The 24065-nt window shown below is 42.0% G+C and overlaps 1 protein-coding gene across 1 annotated transcript in view; it reads right to left on the bottom strand.

Moving 5' to 3' along the window:
* Positions 1-875: 875 nt before the first annotated feature.
* Positions 876-24065, bottom strand: part of si:dkey-71h2.2 (low density lipoprotein receptor adapter protein 1) — a 46161-nt gene continuing 22971 nt past the window's right edge. The window contains exons 3-9 of the mRNA XM_041959158.1: positions 21766-21878; positions 11571-11685; positions 11055-11127; positions 10715-10801; positions 8263-8390; positions 7066-7100; positions 876-981 (exon numbers count right to left, since the gene is read on the bottom strand). Of these exons, the coding sequence (XP_041815092.1) occupies positions 876-981; positions 7066-7100; positions 8263-8390; positions 10715-10801; positions 11055-11127; positions 11571-11685; positions 21766-21878 (657 nt within the window). The remainder of the gene's footprint in view (positions 982-7065; positions 7101-8262; positions 8391-10714; positions 10802-11054; positions 11128-11570; positions 11686-21765; positions 21879-24065) is intronic.

Here is a 24065-nt window from a genome sequence, read left to right as displayed (position 1 = left end):
CCTTGTCTAAACAAAGCAAGCCGTGCTTGAGTTGGGAATTTTTGGCTACAAAGTGTGTTTGATTTGTCGGGAATGAAAAGTGTGCACTGTGCCACACTGTAAATGTTACACGTTTGCCTCATTTGGAAACATCTTACTTTCCAACACTGATTCTGGCCTATTTTTCCAACACGTTTATGTTGCAATCAGCAAAAAGATGACACATTGTTACAGTATGTCTAATTACTGCCAATGTCTAATTACATCCAATATCACGACTGACGATTTGCACCGTATTTGCTGACGGCGTCTAACGCTGGATTCCTCTGGTGGCTGCTGAGACCGGCAGCTCCATCAAGCAAACAACAAGATCAGAGAGCCTTATGTACACACATTTCTGGACTTCTTGATGCTGAGAAAAATCTTCACCAGAATTTACAAGCGGCATCCACATCTGTAAGTATTTTTTTGTTTTTTACAAATTCAGATCAAAAGGAGGAGACAGTGTTCGTCCTGTGATCTTCTGCAGGAGCCTCTTTGAGGAGGAATGTGTAATTCTTGCTCACCTTTCAGTGCTGCACACTGTGTGCACCGACTTTCATCTGAGTACGGCAGGAGATGGCTGGAGATGGCTGTTTACACTGAGTGGAGTGTGTGTTGACTGGCAGGCGTTCACAAAAATAGCAGTTTGCGATATCAGGGTATTCATTCTGGCTTCTCTGCAGCAGCCGCAGAATATAAAACAGCCTCTCTGGTTCAGGTTGTGCACCGGGAAGCATGATGCATTTTGCTGTCTGTTCGAGTGATGAATGCTGCTCCGTGGTTTTTGTTGGTGTTGGGGCCTGTGGTATGGTTTCCGTCTGATTTCTGTGGTGCTGTAAGTTGGCCCGCGTGTGTTATTCAAACTCATTGTCGCAGATATACAACAGATTCTCCTCGGAGAGCCGACGGGGACTCAGAGCTGCATCGTCAGAGACGGGTTCGGAGCGGGACTCGGCCAGTCTGACAGAGACAGAAAGAGAGAAATGTAATATTGCTACAGAGGTCAGAGGCAGTAAATATATATCCGTCAAAGGGTTTACAGGATATGTAAAGGTTTAAAAGTGACAAGAGGGTGCGCAGAGGATGTCAGAATGACTGAATGAATGGGAGAGCAGAAGTACAAGGTGTAATGCAGCCACATAACTTGATTTCTATTTTCCTTTCTATCATGTCTATGATGTGCAGTGGACTCATTAAAGGCAAGCCATGATGAAAGCTGGTGAGCTGCATGACCTTAGGAGTGAATACATAATTTAGATACAACAGAGGCAACGCAGCACATCACAAAACAGTCCAAGGATGAGAACCGCTGATTTAGATGACTCGCCTGGAAAGTGCAAGAACAGAATGGCCTCATGCAGCATCAAGCATGTAAAAAAGCATGCTGGTCACATCACTTACCGGTGTCCATCTCCTCCACTTCCAGGTTGCTGCGTGCCAGGTAGAAGACAGAGCAGATTGTGACTCAATCGTAAAGGTTAGGATTCGTTAAAACACTCTGACACACTGACTTCCGACTCTTAGCAGAGACTGTTCACAGAAAGGGCACCGTGACTCTAACGAGTGTGCGTGTGCCGTCCCTGCTCCACCATGCATAAAATAAAGAAACACTCAAAGAGGCTTAAAATTTAAACAAAATGAAAGAACTCCTCACATTTAGATGAGATTAAATTTTTCAAGTGCCTCAGTCACAAGGCAGCAGTTGCATAATAGTCATTTCAACTCCAAGGTCACCATTCATTTAAGAAATCTTAAATACAAATTAAACCATTTAATTAAACCCATTTGAACCGAAATTGATGTCAATAGTTGTCAGCAGCGGTTGGCCTGGTTGTAAGCACTGAGCCTCCATTTGAATGACTGTCATGCTATTGCAACAATTAGATTTTCACAGAAGCCTAAACCCTGACCTGCACTGATACAGTTAATTAAAAATGATTCTGCTGAAGTTGGTTGGGCAGCCTCAGTGGTAATGTAAGTTAGAAGAATATAAAGCATTGCTAGCTGAACCTAGAAGCTGTGCTTTTACATGTTTCGTCTATCTGCAGAGCACTGGGCTCCTGCTGGCACCGTGTCACTGAACATCTGTAGAGACAGAGACCACGACCTTCCTCTACCGATCTAAAAGCACTCCCAAAGTCACATGTAACACTGAAGAGGTGCGACAGCCATGACGGCTCGTGTTTCAGGACGGATCTTACTGACCATTGGCGCACCACCGCGGCAGAGCCTGACAAGCCTGCTGACCTCTGCAGAGGAGGTCTGGCTCTAACGCTCCAAAAAAATCCTGCAGCATTTCTTTTAGGATGTCGGATCGAGATGCTTCCCTAAGCGTTCCACCTCCCTCCGCTTGACAACCTGAGGTCAGTATTTCCTCGTCCCTGCTGAGAACAGCCTCGGCGATGATCTGCCTTCCTCCTCTGATCTCCCTCCGCGCCCAGCCAGCTTCTCTGCCTCTCATTTACCCATTTGTTTTAACCAGCGCATCTCATGCTCCAACACAGCAAACAGATCTACCAGCCGCAGGCAACACAACTTAATGAGCTGCTCCTCTCCGGTCCCTTTGTGGAGGGGTAATTCAGCACTGCAGGGCACGTACACACATATTAATGGGTTGCATGAGGTAATGAAAAGCAATGCATGTGCTCAGACACACTGGACTGTTTGGCCTATATTCCTAACAGCCTGCTGCGCGCAAGTTCTGAGTTTGGGGAAGCGTGCGCTCACGACAGTGCATCATGTTGCTAAGTGTCGAAGTGTAGGTTACAACACAAAACATGTGCACTAGCCCGATCTGTGTGTATACAGTGATGGTGCAGAATCTCATCTTTATGAGCTGGAGCACACGGTCGCGAGCACGTGCGAGTGTGGGTATTTCACACTGGTCAAGTCTCACGCTTTACCCGTGAGATCTGCATTTCACTCTCTCTCTCTCTGCAGGCACCTCACGGCCATGACATGACAATTTCACAGCCTGTCACACTTTCAGAGGAAATAAACAGTGTTGCATTGTTACCCTAGTTCAACTGATGAAGTGCTGATGAACTGTGGAGTGCACTTCCTGGCTTCAGTCACTGTGCTGCTGACAGCTCTGTCTGGAGAGGTGGTCATCATCTTGGCAGGAAAGGATAAGGAGTAGTCATTTCTATTTCTACCCAAATAAAATGTATGTTTGTATGTATGACAGTTTATTGTTCAAAAAACATGAGCCGCACCAAAATGGTTAATAATAATAACCCTGTCTTCTCTGCTTCTTTGTTAAATGACATTCAGTTGACTGAGTGAAAACCCTGCCATTGAAATCTAACTTACCCGCTGTGGTTTAAACTCTCTCTTTTTATGTTCCTTGACAACTACTTCACACTGCACTACCTTTGCTGACGTCCATCCGATGAACCATTGTCGACAAACGAGAAGAGCAGACACACAACCCTCATTCCAAACAAGTTGGGATGCTGTTTCAAACATAAATACAACAGAATGTAATAATTTGCTAATCCTTTTTGACATATACTCAATTAAAAAGAGTGCATACTGTAATACTACTGTGTTGTTAATAAAGTTTAAAAAAGCAATAAAAACTGGCGGTGGAACTGCTGCGTCTCGACCTACTCTGCAGGTCAATGATGTTGAGAAAGCAGCAATGCACTCAGCCCGTTCCTGTCAGGCTCATCGTCCCACTGCACTAGTTGTCTGAAATGGTTCAAGAGTGGAACAAAACTGCTCGCTAGTTACACATGATTTCTATAATCAGTCAGCTTAGTGATCACAGTATTCATACGCATTATTATAGAGTGATGAACAAACAAACAGTAACTGCTTTTAATACATGTTTGCGATGAGTATCAGTGAAAAGTTAATGGCCTCGTGCATTTACACCCCTGCATCACAACAAGGCTTCTTTAGCTTCAGGCTAATGCTACAGGTATGACTGCTAACTGAAATACCTACAATTAAAAACCTTCATAAGGATATAAACTGTATACATTTATTTACATCAATAATGAAGAGCAGTTTTTTTTTTGTTGTTTTTTTAAGGAGAAACCTTCAGGACTATTATAGAGGATACTGCCACATGTTTTTTTTTTATTTGATCAATTTATTTTGTTGAATCTAACAAAATGAAGCGTTTAATCTGTTTTACCTAAATTAGATTATGGATTACAAACAAAAGGAGGAAAAGTCTCTACAAAATAAAAACTCTGAGACTACAGAAACTAAACATAACATGGACAAGCTTCAACAGTGCCAGGTGTCATTTCTCAACCACAACCGACCGCTGACTGACACACAGATGAGTTGTGACACTCGCTGCACCCACCAACAATTACAGCAACCCAAAATAATATTGTTAGGGCTGAGGTGGCTCTTGAAGAAATTCATTTGGCTATTACACGACTGACAGCAGCTCCCCTGGCTTCGCTTCCGAACGGTAAAAGGTGAGGAGGGATAAATTAGCACCGATATTAATGAAGGTCTATAATAGGCTCTGAAACTAGAGATGCCTCCCTAATGGAGAGAGGCTGTTATTTCCCTTATTCATAAGGAGGGCAAAAACACACAAGAATGGGATCATTTAAGACCTATGAGTTATTAAATGTATATTATAGAGTGTTCACATCTATTATATCAAGGAGGCTTAAAAGACAAACACAGAACATTACATACTGTACAATAACATGTTACAGAAAAGAGTCCAGATGCCCAAAAGCCGGACATTTCAAATATAAAGTCTTTAAAGTTTGGACTTGATGAGGGCTTCATAAGAATGATTTAAACATTACATGATGAATCGGCAGTCAGAGTTACAGTAAACCAGGACCTCACTGTTCCATTTATTCTACAGCAGGGATGCAGACAATTTCCTTTGTTTGACACATTTATCGAGCCCCTGGGTCACCGGATTCATCAGAATCACAACAAAATAAGAGATTTAAGCCATAGGTGGGGAACAAATGTTGACGTCATTTGTAGATGACATCTCAAAATATTTAGAAAAACCCAGGCAATCCAAAAACCCAAACTAATTTCTTGTTTGCAGGTATGTGGTTTAATGTCTGGCCATAAACTCACATACCTGAGACACAAGCACCTCCTTTCAATTACAAACCTAATAAGAATGCAAAAACTCACAGAGGACTATCCAGCCTGTTAAGCTTGTGTGCCTTTGATAGTGAATTTTCTCCTTATCTGATGGACAACAGATTGAATATATGGGGAGGGGTGATACAGCTTACTGCACTCTGACTCGAGACGTGAGGGGGCACCTAAGAGGTTTAGGACTGCGGGAAAAATAAAACAACAGGAAGCTTCCTGCAGATTCCTCCAAACGCAGCACTATTTCAGAACAAGCTCAACAGACATTCATTTGACCGGCAGGTATAATAAAAATGTTAATATATGCTTCCAACTAGTATATATAGTACATGCACCTGTTTCTGAAATAGAAAATCTGAGGAGGCACTTTACATTCAAGACAAAGGACAGGGAAAACAACAGAGCTCTCCCTGCAGAGGAGTCATATAAGGTCAGTCAAACACAGACGAAGACTGCAAGTTCCCTTAGTTAGAGAGAATTTTGTTTTCATTACTTCCCTACAGAAGTGACACCGAACAGCTAATTCTGATTGTTGGAGGCAATGCTAGAAGAATAATGCATATAATTACCATATATTCTGGTCTTGCCCTGTCTTAGTCACATATTGGAAGAGTATACAGCAGAATTCAGAAGACGTCCTCAGATCTTCAATCCCCTTTTAAAATTTGATGCCCTATACCTGTGTAACACCTCACAGGTGATGACCTCTGAAGATGGAGCCCATATGGCACCAACGTGTAAATGGATAAAACCTCAGGATCCCTTAATTGATGACAAGACAGACATCCTTCATCAAACATATCTATATAATGGAGAAATTCACATTGTCCCTCACAGTACAACAACATAAATCTAGAAATATCGGGTCAAGGTGAACTGAGTTCATTAAAGCCTGACAACAAGACCATACCTGAAACACAATGATGTACATTTTGCATGTGATTATTCCTCTCTGTTATTTGTACACAGTTCTGTTTGATGACAACAATGAGTGATTCAGGAATATGGCCAATTTGGAAGGAACTGGATTCCTTTTTTGTGAAGTTATTATGTAATTTTCGGTTTGTCTGTGAAATGTAGAGAATATCCATAAATCCCTTTCTGTAATGTTTGCCAGTAAAAAACACGCTCTGTCTCATTGTAACTGCGGGCGAATTAATTAGACATTTCAGCCAAATCCCCATTCACAATATAATCACTTCTCAGCGGAGGAAACCCTGGAAAAACCACAAATAATTATTGGGTTATACGAGTCAAAATTAGCCGATTTTATTTAAGTACTTCAGTGTAACACTGGTGTTGCACAAAGTAGTGGATCAAGTCACATCCAACTATTTCAAATGGCTATTTGTTTTGCTTTAATTACAGCTGACAGCTGCTTGACTCTAAAACTGTCTCGTTTTATTCAGCTCTGGTTTAATAAGACATCAGCGCTTTACAACTCCTACATTAACAATTTGTTGGTTAGCTTACAGGGAAACACTCCAGGCTTTCTAAATCTCTAATAGATGTGATCATTTTTAGTGACTACCACACAATCAATGCAGCCCTGATCTGTAACCTTGAGATAGTTGTTCTCTCTTCCTACGCCAGGTCACCCGCATGTTTTTGCATGGAGCTACCTGAAGAGAGGAGACTATTGCATCACCCTGTCTGTCTGTCCATGAGTGTGAATTTCAATAAAAATCTGTGTCAATCAATGTGTCAAATGAAGGTTTTCTCATCTAAAAGAGTCTGAAAGGTTACTGACAGCTGACCATCACCCTCTGTTCAACTGTCATCCTCATTTCCATTTGAAACTGGGAGCAACATAAAACTGATTTCATAAATTTGCTTTTCTCAAGGCAACATTTAAGTATTTTGTGTGCAAGAACAAGCCCATCTCCTCTCGTAAATTACAAGAGATTAAAGAGGAATCGCCAGCGTTCAGTCACATGCAAAGGTTACCTTGAGAACGCATCGTCGAGTCCATCCTCCACGTCCTGGTGGGACATAAACAATATGAATCAATACACACATAAATTACTAAATTATAATCCTGCTGCTTCTGTGCTTTCGAGCTCTGTGACTGAGTCAGCTGCCTGTCATAACTTATTTTATCGAAATGGCACACAAATGAATTACTGAGCTGAAGAATAAAAACAGCACAACAAATATTTTTCATGTGTGCTTTTAGCCGCTGGAACTGTATGACAGGAAAAGCAATATTCCTACGGCCATAGTGCATGAAAGTATGGAAACATGTGGATAAGTTACACCATGCATTGTTACTCTACTTCCCCTGCACCGTTTTTTTGGGAAAGGAGTTGATGCAACCAATTTGAATCACTTTGCATTGTTTTAATTAATGAGATATAATAAAATCAATATCATTCTGTCAAATCTGCACTGAAAATCATATCAAATTTAACCGGGACCTCACTGTTGTGGAGTAAAAGTGGAAGGATTATTATATGCTATTCAACAGTAAGACGGGACAGTATTAACTGTTGGACTAGCTGATGAAATCTGACTCCATTAAAGCATAATTTCTCCCAGTGAGAGAGAAATCCTATCAGGGAAAATATGTACAACAATGAAGAGACAAATGTAGGAGAGATATTCTAATGAATATGGCGTCACCTAGTGTCAAGAATCTGCAAGTGAACACCAGACTGGTGACTGATAAGCTCCTGCAGTGTGAATATTTACAGCTATTTATAACATCTCATGTACTGTTACTGCTCCAGTTCTAGCTAAATAACTGCAGGTGCACTTAGAAAACAATCGCCTTTGAAGTAAGTAGAAAACTACTGAGGGAAAATGAGCTAACCGCCACAAACTAACCAACCGTAGACAAGGGTTCATTTTATCATTCGCTGTTAAGACCATTTGTCAAATGATGTGATGTGAAAACATGTATGGTCTCATGTCAGCATGGATGTAAAAAGGATCCTAATGGGCTCAATGCAGTGACGTGTACAGATTTCAAATGTGGGAAAAACATTGTGAGATGCTGTCTAAGAATTTAGTGTCAGGAGAGGAGAAGCTGGATGAAACATCCCTAAAAAATACAGCCTATCATGTGCCACCTAACCACATATAGCCGTTATTTTTAGCCCAATCAGGCCGGTCAGCAGTTTGGAGGCAGAGGGTGCGACCTACCCAAGAATCATGCTTTATTGGTCGTCGTCGAGTAGGGTTACTGCGAGGTGAGGGCGAGCTGAGCGAAGCAGAGAAGAAAGGCCTCCGGAGCTTCTCCTCCACCCCGACAGGCTTGTGTGCCTCCGGATCTGAGAGGGATGGCAGGTGTGGACGAGAGGTAGACGGCGGAAAAACAAGGGAGAGCAGAGAGCAGTAAGCAAGGAGGACACAGGAGGAAAAGGAAGGGGCTCATCAAGTCTTGTGCAGACAGACATGAAACATCGGCTGCAGCCTGTGGAACGCGCAGCTTTCTCTGCAACAGGCAGAATTTAAATCATCTCTGAGAAACTTTTCTACATCTGTCTGAGCCAGATTTACTCCTCAGGTCCTTGAGGCACATCACATTTTCTCCCTGTCCTCAGGCCACTACTGCTGGAAGCAGAGCAGATTTTAATTGAAAGAAGCTCGGAAAAGCCGGCTCTTAACTAGCAACAAAATGAACGGGTGATTAAGTCTCACTTTGCAGACCCTCTGACCCCCTGAGGAGTGGAAAACATTTTGACCTATAAGTGTCACGGCCATTGGAAAGCACTTAAAATGTACTGCTCCCCTCTCCGACTAATGAGTGGTGTATAATTAGGTGATCTGTCCTCAGTGTACCTTTGCGTGAGAGGTGATTGACGGCAGTTAAATTTGTGCGTGAGGGGGGGCAGTACCATTCTACAAAATTACAAGTCTCACTGTCGCCTGGAAGGTTGTTTTAAAGTCATTAAAACTGACTACAGTAGCATTTACTAATCGTGTTCACAGGAAACTGTTGGGTTTGTTAAGATTACAAAACCTAAAGTCTGCACTCGTCCTCAAGTACTCAGTCTGCATCTAATTACTGTCTCATTTCACTGACTACAGTTGTCATCTGTACTAATCAGATCATTGTAATCTCATCAGTGACAGCCTTTTATAGTGCGTTGACACTACATAATCTTTATCCTCATACTGCTGGAATTACAACACAAGATCTCCTCCAGGCCAGTTGCAGCTGCAAAATCAACCTCTGCAGCAAAAAACCTGCCAATAAATATAAAAGCTTCTGAAAACTTGGCGTCACATGGAATATTCATAACTACAATAATCAACAGTAAAGCTCATTAAAAACATCCTTACGGGTTGCCGAGTGATACAGAGTAGAAAACAAACCTGAATGACTGACGTCTTATGGGAGGATGTTGTTTTTGGCCTTTAAACTGCACGCATCACAAAAGTAATGGGTGGAAAATGTCCATTATCACAAGGCGAGGTCAGTGTGTCGGCTGTCGGCTCCAGTCATACGATGAGCACCGTGGAATTTATATGGTGTCAGGTACTGGAAGGCGGTGGATCGTTTGCCACAGAGGGTGGTGAGGAAGAAACCCTCGCTTTAAGGTCAGACATCTCCCACTGTCTCACACTTTAGAGCTGCTAAATGAATGTGTGAACACTCAAGAGGCTCTGTTATCGATCTTTGGTGATCAGCTTCAGGCGCGTTTGGAGTCTCAGTGTGGGACTCGGTGACAGCTGCACAAACCAGTGCCTTTTGATGGACCACGCATCACAGGGTTAAGATGACAGTCTTATATATAAGTGTACAGAGTCTCTTTTAATGATCGTGTGTGGCTAATAAATAAATCCTGTACTGGCATCAGTTTCACACACACACACACACACACACATCACAAATACAGACGCAAACAAATTCATCTCTGAAAAGTTATTTTGTACTTTGGTTCTAAAGCACTAAAATGAAGTATTCCCATCTATTTACTAAGAGTTTAAGGGAACACTTGGACATTTTGGGAGATACACTTCTCGTCCATCTTGCTGAGAATTAGTCGAGGAGTTTGATACCACTGTCTCGTCAGCGCAGTAAATAAAAACTGAAGTGTAGAAACGGCACATTGTGGCTTTACGTGCCAGACTGTTCCTTGGCAGCGCTCAGTAACTTCTGGCATGAAACTGCCTGTAAAACATGTCACTCTGTTGTGTGGATTAAACAATATGACATGTTAATTAGTGAGCTTTGAGAGCTGCTGAAAGGATGGATGCATTTTCTAACTTCAGACGGAGTCAGGCTAGTTGTTTGCCCCTGGTTTCCAACCTTTATGCTAAGCTACGCAAATCACATCCTGGCCCTAGCTTTATATTTCAGAGAAAGACATGAGAGCGGTGGTGGTTTCTCCTCATCTAAAGCTCTGTAAGAAGGCATAGACACATACTTCCCCATGTTGTTTCCCTCAGCTCACCTAAACAATGCTAAGATTAAATGCTGCTATTCCTTAAATTGGAAACATGCTAAAAACAGTCACCATTGACTTTAGACTGAAGGTAAAGATTAACCCAGCTGTCTCATAGTAAATAAAATCACAACTCTTGTCACTGCTGTTGAACTTAACTTAATGTGCAGACTGTGGATGAGGACACAGTCAGATGAACTCACCTGCTGGAACACACTGAGAGTTTGCTGTCTCTGTCTGCCCGTTGCTTGCCGCACAAGAACAGCAGGTCCTGGCCTTCTTGCTTTTGTCTGCAGACAAAGAAAAAAAAAAACAGTTCTCAAAACCCAACCTGAAGAAAACCATAGCATCTATGGTCTTTGTCTTGCAGTAATTTCAAATGCAGCGAGTGGTGTGTTTGTGTATGTGTGTGTTCATAGAGATTGTGGTGGTCATGTGAAGCATTGTCCCTCTGCTCTGTTGGTTGTTTCTATTTTTGTTTTTTCTAAATCGTTCAGGAGAACCACCTTTCTTTAAATGATTCCCTTTGTTCAGTGAGCTCACCTTCCTGAGCAATCTCCCAAAGATCGAGGGCCACCTTGAAGGCCTGGGCTACTGTTAATGTCACAGCCTGAGCCTGGACAGAAAAGAAGAGGGGAAGAATAACACAGGAATGAAACATAAAGGGTGAAATCATAATGAACAGTTGTGATTTGGTGGGCAAGAAAATGTTTTAACATTTTTAGCTTAATTATTAATCAATCTACTGCGATAATTAGATTTATAGATGTTGTTAGATGTTATTCTATACACTAAACCATTTATAAGCTTATCGATCTTTGCATAATAGGTTGAACTGACAGTGAACAGTACAGACTAAAGAGCTGTGATGAGAACTGCCACAAGATGGAGCCACACACCATCTACTTATGCTACTCGCTGCCTCAAGTGCATTTCATTATATGGACTCAGTCTGCAAACAAACTGATCTTATGACCTGCTCAACTCCAACAGCATGTATTCCAAATATCAAGATAAATACAGATATATACAGCAAAAGAACAAGTGTTGCACACTTACAATCTTCTTCTTTTGGCAGAGAAACGCGTGACACTCCAGGGTCTCATTGAACTGACTCTGAGAGACATATGCGAAGACCTTATCCTGAGTTTTATCCGCTGTGCAGTACGAGATTCTGCAAGAGAAGAGACATAAGTGAGCATTATCCCAATTTACCAACACCATCAATCCACTTAACATTACATTAAGTGCACTTATGATGATAAATGAGCAGTCGCAGCAGACAGGAACCAATTTGTGACATGAATGTCTTGAGGCAAACATCCTTTTTAATCATAGGACACATGCAGAACAAAGAGCAACGTGGACCACGCACTAGCCGCAGGCCTGCGCTCTCAATCAAACCCCGTATATCAAGGCACGCCGCATACATGTCAATTTGGGCCATAGCTTTGCTTTCACCCTTTTGCATATGCATAAGCAACGCAATCATAGCAGGATGAGAGTGGTGGTTATGAATATTATGCTGACTTAAGTCCCACAGCTGGGACTGGTGGAGCAGGAGACAAATGAAGAGCAGGGAGATCCATGAGAGATGCTTGAAGCTGTGACTGAGCTCTTTGGTACTTCATATCAGAGGAAGTGTGTTTTATGCAAATACTGTATCAACTCAAACGCTGATATAATGTTGCTTTGCGGATTCAAGGTTTTCTGTGCAAGGCTCAGACGAGTGAGTGATAAGTGTTACGATAATGGAGGTACGGGGACAACTTGTGGGCTACGCCAACGCACCAGCTTAAAAAGTACACGATTTTGTTGACTGTGTTCAGGTAACTTGTGTGCTGTTCCTCAGAGGTCTGTCTTATTTCTCTCTTGAAGACATGAACCACTATCGAAAGGCACGTGAAGCTGCAGGAAATGAGACGTAGAAAACATTTGTGAAGCGGCCTCCCTGACGGTTACATAAAGTGCGACTTCTCTTGAAATATCTGAATTTCTGCTGTCAGTAGGAAATGGAAAGCCTTGGATTACGAAATTATCTCTGCTGTGACTATATTGCACTTGAGACCTCATTCCCAACAGTCACACCAAATCTCTCCTGGAATATCTGTTTGAGAAATCCGAACGTCTGCAAATTCACCGACAGCCGTGGCCCATTATTCTCAATGGTTATCTAAAACCAATCTAGACAAAGTCCACCAAGCCATTTTGCTCTCCGACAACAGCCCGCATGGGTTCACTGAAGCGAAGCGCACAAAACCGATGCCGTTTGTTTTGGCGGATTTTATGCAGGCTATTAGAGGCAGTATCGATCTTAAGTCACCCTGCATGTCTGTCTGAGGTTGTTCCCTGAACCAGCAATGTGCGTCATGTTTGTTGCTTTAAATAGATATGTAAATGAGGCACCGTGAGTGATGCACTTGACCTTTGTCGCCATAAGTAAACAGACACCTTTATAAGCAGCAGCACAAGGACAAGATCACTCTCATTATGTCAGGTATAGAAGAACTCAACGGACTGAGGTTGTGGTTTTTCTCTGACTAGAACGCATCACATCATCGTATCTCAATTAGACTTAAACTCAGCTTCTCCGCATGCATGTCATCATCATCAGTGAGGGAGGACTGCAGTAAGCGGTGTGTGGATACAATCTGTCGTCATTACACTAACTTGTACACTGTATACAAAAGGGATCTGCAGCTGGCAGCCACTCATCTGCTGCTCCACTTCGAGAGGGCCACTAAAAATGAAGTAATGTATTAGATCAAACAGCAAGCATAAAATCACCAGCTTTCGGATTTCCCTCTCAGATTGTTTGCTGGCTTGCACCCATGATGCATGACCCACATCGCAATGCCCAGGACACCCGGCTCTGTATATTCCCCCTCTCTTCCCGTGCTCCAACTTATACTTGGGCATTAATTGCATAAAAATGAGCAGAGAAAACGTTGAAAGAGTTGACCTATTTAAGTTTGGAAAACAAGCGTGATGTAACCAAAGCACTCTAACTGCTCAATATAAACTTAATTATAATCTTATTGACATATATCTGCTTTCTCCATAGAAAATTTTGCGCAACCTTAATTTCACTTTTCTTATGAGGACTTGATGTTGTTTCAGCCTCCATAGATTTGGATCTTGCTGTGTGTGCGTGCTTTGATTCTTAATTTGTTTTCCAATAATATTAATAACTGTATAAATTATTAATGATTACGAAGTAATACATTATACAATGATTCATACTGTTGCATTAGCAACGCTATAACAAAAGCAACATAATCAATAGTAATTAAATCAGTAACTAGTAAGCCGTTGTGGTCTTGTCATTAAAATGTGTGCACACACAAGAACACTGTGAGGCCTTTGCATAAAAGTTGTTTAAAAAACTCTGAGCGTGTAAATAAAGGTTCCACAGAGGTTTTAAATAAGCATCGACAGTCAGATGAAGATACAAAGCCTGCAGACTCCTCTCTCTTATTACACATTGTAGAACAGATACCCAGAAGTTCTGTGACAGTTTTAGAAATGCATTTCAACAAGAGAAGCTGTTCATTGTTCACAGTATGTTGTTAAATCTCCCAGAACGTTCAGCTGTAAGCATAAGGAAAATGAGCAAATAGGCCAGTGCACACGCAGCGCCTGTCGTAGACTATGTCCCCTAATAAATATCAGCAAGAATCTGTATGACTGCAATTTTAAACTGTGAACTGTGTATGATGTTACAGCAGCGATGTTACCAGTATGGAAATTATGAAATCTCCTGTTGTCAACAGCAATAGTTTCACAGATACATGCATATTATACAGTATGGTTAACAGAAAATTGTTCATTATAAAATGGTATCCATGTGGCATTAATACAAATCTCTAAAGGCAGCTCATTGGAGTGAATACACATTTAAGCTTTGATTTACACATGGAGTGTGATGAACGTGTCTGTGTACAAAGGTCTTTTAAAAATCTTTGGGCATGCAGAGTTCACTCATTATAAGACAACTGGTATTTAAAAAAAAAAAAGGATTTTAATTACTGCCGCCAATGTGCCACACAATGGATCGCATTCACGGAATAAGCCTTCAGCTTGAAACAACAACAGGGAAAATAAATAAATAATTGACAGCATCGCAGAGTTTTCACTGAGCTTGAACAACAGAAGCTGAGCTGTCAGTCTCCATCATATCTCCAAAGGGGCTCTGTGGACCGCAAGCCTTTGATCTCCTCACTGTGTAGAGCACCGGTGTTTGTGAGCCAGAGAGGGAATATCATTGGAAATATTTAAATATTTACAGTACAAAGCCTCAATAGAACTTCGTACATCAAAGCCTCAAATTCTCTATATACACTGAATAAAGCAGGTATGCTCTTTAATGCAACAATGAACTACTTTGGTTCAACTTTTTACCCGACATACATGCAATAATGAAAAGATGCACTTTGCTCTTGCTGCAGGGACGTAGTCATCAAAAGCAAAATGGTGAAAACATCAAATGTGCGAACAAACAGAAAATGTCAAAATAAACACAGGCACTGTTCAGTGATCCTGCAGACATCTCTCACAAATCTAATGACATGTCAGAGCAACAAGCATCATTACCAGGCGGAGTGCCAGTTGCAGTTCCAGGTCTCCTTTTCTGACCTGCATGTTTATGGCGATTGATATGCTGCTCGCTCTCTGAGAGCTCTTGTCGGAATATGAATCAGTAGCGGTTTATTTACCAAACCTGAATGAACAAAGTGAATCTGAGTCAGTTTTAAATTCTGATGTGAAGCTGCAGCGTCCAGAAGGTTTATTTTAACATGTTGGAAAAGAAGCACTTCATTTTTTACTTTGATTACTTGGAGACAGAGTTACAGAAACAGAAACTGAGCTGCAGATCAAATGTAAAGAAGTTACAACCACTTCCTGTCAGTTTTCACTTCTGATAAACTGGAAATATTTCATGTTAAACCCTGTTACCGTGGTTACTCAGTGTGATCTGTGATGTCACAGTGTTGTCTGTAAAGTCAAAAATTGACCTGTGATGTCAGTGTGTGATGTCACCGTGTCATGTCACCGTGTCATGTCAGTGTGTGATGTGATGTCACAGTGTGATGTCACCGTGTCATGTCACAGTGTGATGTCAGTGTGTGATGTGATGTCACAGTGTGATGTCAGTGTGTGATGTCAGTGTGATGTCACAGTGTGATGTCAGTTTGTGATGTCACCGTGTTGTCTGTGATGTCACAAATTGACCTGTGATGTCAGTGTGTGATGTCACGTGTGATGTCAGTGTGTGATGTCACCGTGTCATGTCACAGTGTGATGTCAGTGTGTGATGTGATGTCACAGTGTGATGTCAGTGTGTGATGTCAGTGTGATGTCACAGTGTGATGTCAGTTTGTGATGTCACAGTGTTGTCTGTGATGTCACAAATTGACCTGTGATGTCAGTGTGTGATGTCACGTGTCATGTCAGTGTGTGATGTCACCGTGTCATGTCAGTGTGTGATGTGATGTCACAGTGTGATGTCACAGTGTGATGTCAGTGTGTGATGTGATGTCACAGTGTGATGTCAGTGTGTGATGTCAGTGTGATGTCACAGTGTGATGTCAGTTTGTGATGTCACCGTGTCATGTCACCATGTCATGTCAGTGTGTGATGTGATGTCACAGTGTGATGTCAGTGTGTCATGTCAGTGTGTGATGTCACTGTGTTATCTCTGACATAACATATATGTTTTTGTCAGCACGGCAGTGTCTCGCTCCCACTATGAGACCCGAATGGCCTGCAGTGAATGCTGCGTTCAAGTGACGTTGGCATAATCAGAAAAACTCTCTCACTGGGAAAAATCAAGAATACCCCCTCATGCCAGAAAACAACTCGTTAACTCGGTCCTAATTTTGCTAGTTGCTGACTTGACTTAATATTCGCAGTATTTTTTCACATGTTACACACAAAAAATAGAAACATGAACTTAAATGATCTGTGATGTCACAGTGTTGTCTGTAAAGTCAAAAATTGACCTGTGATGTCAGTGTGTGATGTCACCGTGTCATGTCACCGTGTCATGTCAGTGTGTGATGGCATGTTACACACAAAAAATAGAAACATGAACTTAAATAGGCCGAAAGAACGACTGGCAAACGAGGGAACGGGGGAATGTACGTTACACCTTGAATGCAGCATGCGGCACAGCGTGCTTATGAAAACAGAGTTCAGACTTCTTCAAAGTTTCCGAAGAAGATTGTTTGCTGGTCTTTCGTAACAAATGATCCAAGCGAGTTCCATTAGGAGCGAGAAATTGCACGAGCTTTAATACCTGATCAGTCACCTGAAACATAACCACCGCTTTGACGGAGTTTGGAAAGCGTATGAGGACGGCCGGCCTGCTAAAGACGCTAACGTTAGCAAGGCAGCCGCAAAGAGGCCACCGGGACTTACGCGACGGCGAGGCTTTCGAAAAGTCCAAGAAATTTGCCAAAGATGACCCACGGGCCAAGGTTATTGAAGATTTAATCATGGACGTGATGGTGCTTGACTTACTATTGACTGCCCTTCTTCAGTTTGTTTACATAGATAAGTCTAAGTAAGGGATCATGTATCTTCCCTCAGGATGACATAGAAGCCCGACGCGACGCTTCTCCGTAGGAAACTGCTCACTATACGTTATCCCGCTTAGAACACGGCTTACTACTAAAGCATTCAATAGTGTGACACAAAATACTGATTAAAACATATTTTATTGATTTAAAATGAGTCTACTCTCGCCTGTCACCGCTCTCACTGCGCAGCGGCTCTGAAAGTAAACACGTACGTTGCCTAGCAACCGCCTGTCACTGTGCGCAGGCCGGCAGGAAAACTTATTTTTTTACAGCTATTCAGCGAAATCATGTCAAATGTGGAGAAGTGACGGGATATCCCAGACCTGAGAGAGACGTAGCTGGAGACAGAGTTTGGTTTACCGCTATTTTTTCAGACTGATGGATAAAAGTCCTGCATCAGCTGATTTCTGCTTTCAGCGTCAGACATTAAAACATCTGTCTCCAGTTTTGTTTCCACTCAGCAGTCTTTTAGCAGACCGATCGTCCATGCTGTGTTTCTCTTGGTGTTTTTTTCGTGTCTGTCGGCTTCAATCTGGTCAATCTCTGCGTCCTCAAGTCTTTTGTGTCTTAATATCGCTCCTGCTGTCGGTCCAGCGTTGTTCTTTATTTTTCTCGTCTTTTTTGCTGGGGACATCATTCTCCAGACAAGTGTTGGGTCCTCTCCAAACAAATTAAAAATAATGTACGCAAAATGCTCCATATTATGCCACTCAAATCAGATGGCGATTTGTTATTGAGCTTGGTACATTAAGGGATTGCCCCTTTAGTCTGACTGTTAGGAACACACGTCTTCTAACTTCTGTCAGTACGATATGCACTGTGCATTATTTTTGTTGTCATTGAGGAATGCACTTTTTCAGTTTGTTTAAATAGAAATGTTTGAATCTTACTTGTGCCAGTGCATTAATTTTCTATGTATATTTATTTTTTGTAAACTTCTGGAATGCACTTTTTCAGTTTGTTATCCTGATGCATGTATTTGCATCATTTCAAGGGGCCTTTATTATTTCTATATCAGTAAGTAATGCACCTTATTTAAATTGATGTGAGATATCAAATAGGTTTGTTTGATAGCTTTAAGAACATGTTTGAGAGGCTTACCAATAGTTTTTCATTGGAAAATAAATATCTCTTCATTTAAAGAGTCAAAACTGTTTTTGGTTTTGTTCGTGGTATTGATGTCATGATGTTAGGTATATGTGTGTGTTATTGGTTATCGGTATCGGCCTTTAGGAGCTGAAAGTTATCGGTTATCGGTATCGGTTTTAAAAAAAAGTTATTGTGCATCCCTAAAAATTACTATAAAATCTAAAATTTGTTTAATGCTTTTTTCCTTTTTTTGATGCAAAGTTTTATGATATAGAAGTTTGGCATTTTGGAATCGTTTTCCCTTCAGTGGTGTTCAATGTGAAGATCAGTGTTGCTGTCATGACCACATTAACTATGGACCCGTGCCAGGAGACTCCAATGGAGAATGGAAGCAGGGGGGAAACAGCTAGCCTGCCCCCATCAAATTTAAAGGTTTCTTTCTGCTTTCTATCTTCATGCTAAGCTAAGATAGTTACTTGCTGGCTCTGGTATCAAAAATCCTCAGTATCATTACATGCAATTAGATATCACGGGGGACTTTTGCAATCCAAATGTACGGTTACTTCTAGGTTCAGTTGTCATTCTACAAGACAGGGTTGCACAGTGAAAATGCAAGTTAGGCTACACAAGAGAACTTTTATTTATGGTGGAGTGTGAAGGATTGTGTGGAGCTGAGGAGTCTCACAGCCTTAGGAAAGAAGCTGCCCTGTAGGTCTTGTGGTGCGGTGGAAGAAACTTCTGTATCGCTTGCCAGGATGTGGCTGGGATGGGTATTTTTAATATCCTTTTAATATGCTTTGGGCTCTGTGCAGGCGCCTCACCTCGCCAACATCACTGATGTTCAGTAGATGGGTACCAATGATGTTCTGGGCTGTTTTAATTTCTCAACATTATTGACTGTTCCTGTGAAATGAACAGTAAGTGCATGTTGGATCATCAAATCAACATTACGTCTAAGCTCCTGTTTCCATCTGTAAAATTCTGCCATCTTTACATTTTGATACCCAGTTTGGTAAAAAAAAAAGTCATTTGATACTGTCAAAATGAGCTTTACTGTTGTTGTACAATATCAGCCTCCTGTGTGCTTTAGTCCTTGACCTGACCCCTGCCAGCAGTTACACCTATAGCAGCACTACAAGGCAGACTTGATCATGATGGAAGATCAAGCTCATGATCATATAATTTGAGTGTCTGATGCTGCTAATTGGGTGTATTGTAAATCATCAGGTTGTGAAAGAACTTAAATGCAAAGATGCAGGGTGATACTGCACTGTTTGTGTGTGTGAGGGTGGGTGTGGGTATGTGTGGGTGGATGGGGTGGGAGGGTCATGGCTGCCAGGATCCTGTTTCCAATGCGATGCACAAGGTCTTCCTGTCTGTTTTCTATCCTCCACTAAGCTTCCCTGAGGGAAACGGCCCCGCTTTCACTAAGTGTGAATACGCAATTAACTCTAGAAACACACACATTTCCATACACACTCACCTTACCGTGTGAGGTGCATACTTAAATGCTCATATGTCCATCCAAGCATGGACGCACAGTATGTGCACACATACACTCTGTGCATCCAACTCTTCTCTCCCTTATTTGTTATGCACAATAAACAGTCTGATTGGACGCAGTCTCTTACATCTACACTCCGCTTCCTTTCACCCTTCACTAGCTTTCCTGGCCAATAAATGGATTATGTACAACTAAAATAAGACACAAGAAGGGAGGGGCAAGAGGGGAAAGGGGCTGTAAGGAGGTGGAGGTGGGGGTGGGGTCTCACAAAGGGGATAAATCAATCCTCAGTCAACCCGAGCTCTGCATGTGGCCACTCAATCTCTCCTGTATCATCACTTGGGAGTATTGGCAAAGATGGCGGCGTGAGTTTCAAAGAGGGCAATTAGTCGCGCATATTGCTGCGTTCAGAGCTCTGCTTATGTTAATATGAGCAGAAAAGAACAATTTCTTTCAGATAGTGAAAAGGAAAGGGGGAAGGAGAGGAGGGGAAGATAAGGCCAGAAGAGAAGGAGATCAAAGACGAGGCTGTGCCTGTGGTCTGTTACCGCTGATAAGGTGGATGAGGAGGGGACGGGATGCGGACCTGCGCACGCACACGTACACACACACGCAAACACACCCCATCCACATGAATCCTCCCGCACGCACGGCCCCCGTCTTTATCACAGCCTGTTCTGTAATCACAGTCCAGCCATATGATATTTAGACTGTAATCCTGGATGACACCAGGCCCAGTCTATATTACAGGATGATATCCAGAGAGGGGAGCCAGCCAAACACATCACAGTCCGCACACGCACACACACTTCGCTGATTTGTTAGAGCAAAACCTGGAATGGTGCTGAGGTTAGCTTTCACTGACACAGAGAGACAGTAACAGACACCTGCCAGCGACTCCCCCACCCCCCTCCTGCCCTCCCAGTATTGGCTTCTGGGTAAACTGATCAAACATGAGGCTCACAGCAGCTCTGAGCTTGGTTCAATCCTGTGAAAGGAGGCCTAGAAATGGACAGAGGGGAAAGTGACCTACATAGGGGATATCAGTTTCTTGGTATACCAGATGAAGCCACGTCTTTGTTTTTAGGACTCAGATGAGTGATTATCAGCACTGTTAGGCATAGCTGATGAACTGTTTAATAATGAAATCGCAATAATTTAGCTCATTAACCATCCATTTAATAATAATCTAGGTGATATTGCTCATCCATCCTTATAAAGTCAGGCTTTAACTGTGAGGTAACTACATGAACATTTAAGTCACATTTCTCAATGTTTTGTATGATGTTTTCAATCATTCGCATGAACCAGCAGTCTTTAATGAGGCCACTGTCACATGTAGCATGTTAAAGCATTCGCATTGAATAAGCTTTCTATTGAACAGTTAATAGCTTGACACAGTGACAGTCTAAAAATAGCTGAGTCTTGAATGGTAAATAAATAGTGCTGGTCTGACTTAGCCCTGCAACTCCGCCGGTTCCTCCATAATTTCAGACACTAATTCAGTGTTTTTGAATTAAAATCTTCAGTCTACATGCATGATATTGGCTGAGGTAAATGCTCGTGTTCACAGCGTGTTAGCATGGTAACAGTAAGTGATTAGCACTAAACACAAAGTGCAGCTGAGCTGAGTACTGGATATGAGTAGCTTCGACCTGACGGTGGTGCTTGATGAAGAGTCATTAAGGTAATTAGAATTCATCCTGAGGGAGAATGTCTGTACCAAATTCTGTGCCATTTAACGCAACAGTTGTCAAAATATTTCACTCAAGACCACAAACATAAACCTCATAGTTGGGCTCCAGAAAAAGTCAGGAGATCACCAAAGTCATTAGTTTTCATGGCAATCCATCCAGTTGCTGATGTTTCAGGCTGGGCTAAAAGGGTGGACGGGGTGATGGACAGACAGACAGATGAACAGACTCCCATACATGAAGACATGCAGCCAGCATTGCTAAAAAATACCTGCATCCAGTGGGAATCTAAGCAAAGTCTGGTACGGGACAAATGTGCACTCCACTGGAGAGCTTGTTTCATTTAGCTGAACCACTATGGAGGCTGCTCTTTAAAATCTGTTTACCTGTATATGGAGACATTTTCTATGAGGTCTGTAGTCTCTGTGTCTGTGATGATGATGCCTTTCGGTGAGATTGTCAAAGTTACTTTCCGAAACTTCTTAGCACTGGCTCTGGCCTGTGGGTATGAAAAATAAAAACACACATAGACATTAAAATCAGACAGAAAAAAATCTTGCCACGGGTATGGAGATCTTACTTCTGATTAAACTGCAAGAAGTCTCAAATGCGACCACCGAGCAAAACTCAGCAGCCTGCATGTGTTGTCCCAGAAATGTGGGGAATTTATAAAAGGTGACAGAACGGGGGGAGGGACGCTGCAATGTGGAGCCCAGAATGAGCACTCGAGGTCGGGCTGGCAGCCATAGACTCCCCCTGCCGCTCTGCTCCATCTGGAGTTGCAGAAAATACGGCCATAGTGCTGAGCTTGCGGTCTGTGAGAGCGCCTGTTGACGAAGACAATGACCTCCTTGCCATGCAATTAGCCAGCAAATGAGAGCAGTTTAGTTTCACACCCAAATGATATCAGGTTAAGAATCAGTAGAGTTACTGAGGTGGAATACAGAGGGAAAAGAAGAAAGAAGGAAAATTTAATTTCATCGTTTACTGGACATCTCTACATTCACCCTGCAGGAGGACTCTTTCATTTCTGCAGGAGATGAAATAAAGTCTGACAGTGAAGAGAAGCTGAGGATGAAAAGGAGGGGAATCTTCACTTAAACAAAAACAAGGACTCCTGAAGGACAACAGCAACGGCGGCGTGGCTTGCTGTAGGAGAGCTAAATGCCCTGGAGATGTGAACAGCGCATTCAGCTTAAAACCACAGCACTTACAATGTGGGAAACTGCCATTATAATCGGGAGGGAAAGGGTGCTGTGGCAGCTCATTCATGTAGGAAGTGCTAACAACCACCGTTTCTTCTGTCATGTTACTCGTGTCGTGCCACAAGGCAAAATCTGTCAGCTTGAGATACGCCAAGTTGAGCCGTTCTCTATACGTTTGGTCCCTCGCTCTTGTCTTATCATGTCTGACTGGAGCATATAGCGAATGGAAATGTCACAAATGTATTCAGTAATCCCATTCAGGTTGATTGGTTTCCAAGGGAACAGACAGAGACAACCGAGTTGCTTCTTCCGTCCTGGTGTAAATCAATTGAATCTTAATCCTGCCATTAGGTTCGGTTCAGTCTCTAATTGAGAAGTGGGAGGTTTATGATTAGGCTGTCTGTGCCAGGCTTTTCTTTCTGCATAGAAAGCCCTTCCGACAGATTAGACATTCTTATTGGTGGTGAAAAGGTGCGCACGTGTGTGAGCACGAAATAAAAATGAGAGGAGGACATGTGAATATAATGTAGAAAAACATGCAGATAATTGGGGTTTTTGTATGTCTACGAATTCACTGGTTTAGATGCAACAGTCTGTTTAAAACTGTTTCAAAACAGTCTCGTGAAAACTGACAGGATTCTGAATTGATGTAGAAAACCGTGCTCAGAAATCCCCTGTATGGCTCAGAGTTGTTAATGTTAATGTCTCTGATCTGACTGCTGCACATGTGCAACCAATGATAATCCCACATTAGCAGTAGTTTCCATGCAGACATACTGAACTTGATATAAACATGACCTAAGTATAACAACACGCCACGAGAATTAGACAGAGGTGAGGGTGAAAGACACAAATCACTCACTTTAAAAGTAGCTCTAGTGGGAAGTCGAATATGTTTACACATTTCAGTGTAAACTTTTTTCCTAGAATAGACTGTCTGTCCTGACAGGCCACACTGATGCATGAACACTGAATTGGATCATTATGACAGCATCCACAATGGTTTTCTGGCCATGAAAATACATTCACTGAGCTCTGACTGATTGAGTTACTGGCACAAAGAGCATCTTCAAATTCAGTTTCCCTTTCATACTGAAAATATGATGCAAAAGAAATTACCAATTTATCACAAATGGCAATCCTGAAGAAATATTGTCCTGGGTCATCAGAATAACATGGATTTAAACTAAAGTTGACAAGTATTCCCCTACTAGTCATTCAGATAATGTGCACTGCAGTTTGAGGCTGTAATTTCACAAATCCACAAGAGAATTTCTATAAAAAGCATCGCTGTAATTGAAATCTTCACAATGTCACTCTTGAAATTTCACGTCACTGCTGAAGGTGTTGACCTTGCCTACAGAATTTCATGCAAAGCTGTTTGCAAATATCTGCACATCATATGAACTGTATTCAGCTCTTCTAATGAAATTCAGGTATAGCAGGCAAGATCTGTCAAGCAGTGATTGTAAAATGTCAGT

This window comes from Chelmon rostratus, chromosome 18 (assembly GCF_017976325.1).
Source record: "Chelmon rostratus isolate fCheRos1 chromosome 18, fCheRos1.pri, whole genome shotgun sequence".
NCBI classification, from domain to species: domain Eukaryota; kingdom Metazoa; phylum Chordata; class Actinopteri; order Chaetodontiformes; family Chaetodontidae; genus Chelmon; species Chelmon rostratus.
The sequence above is the reverse complement of the archived record's forward strand: the minus strand, read 5'-3'. Positions and strand labels throughout refer to the sequence as shown.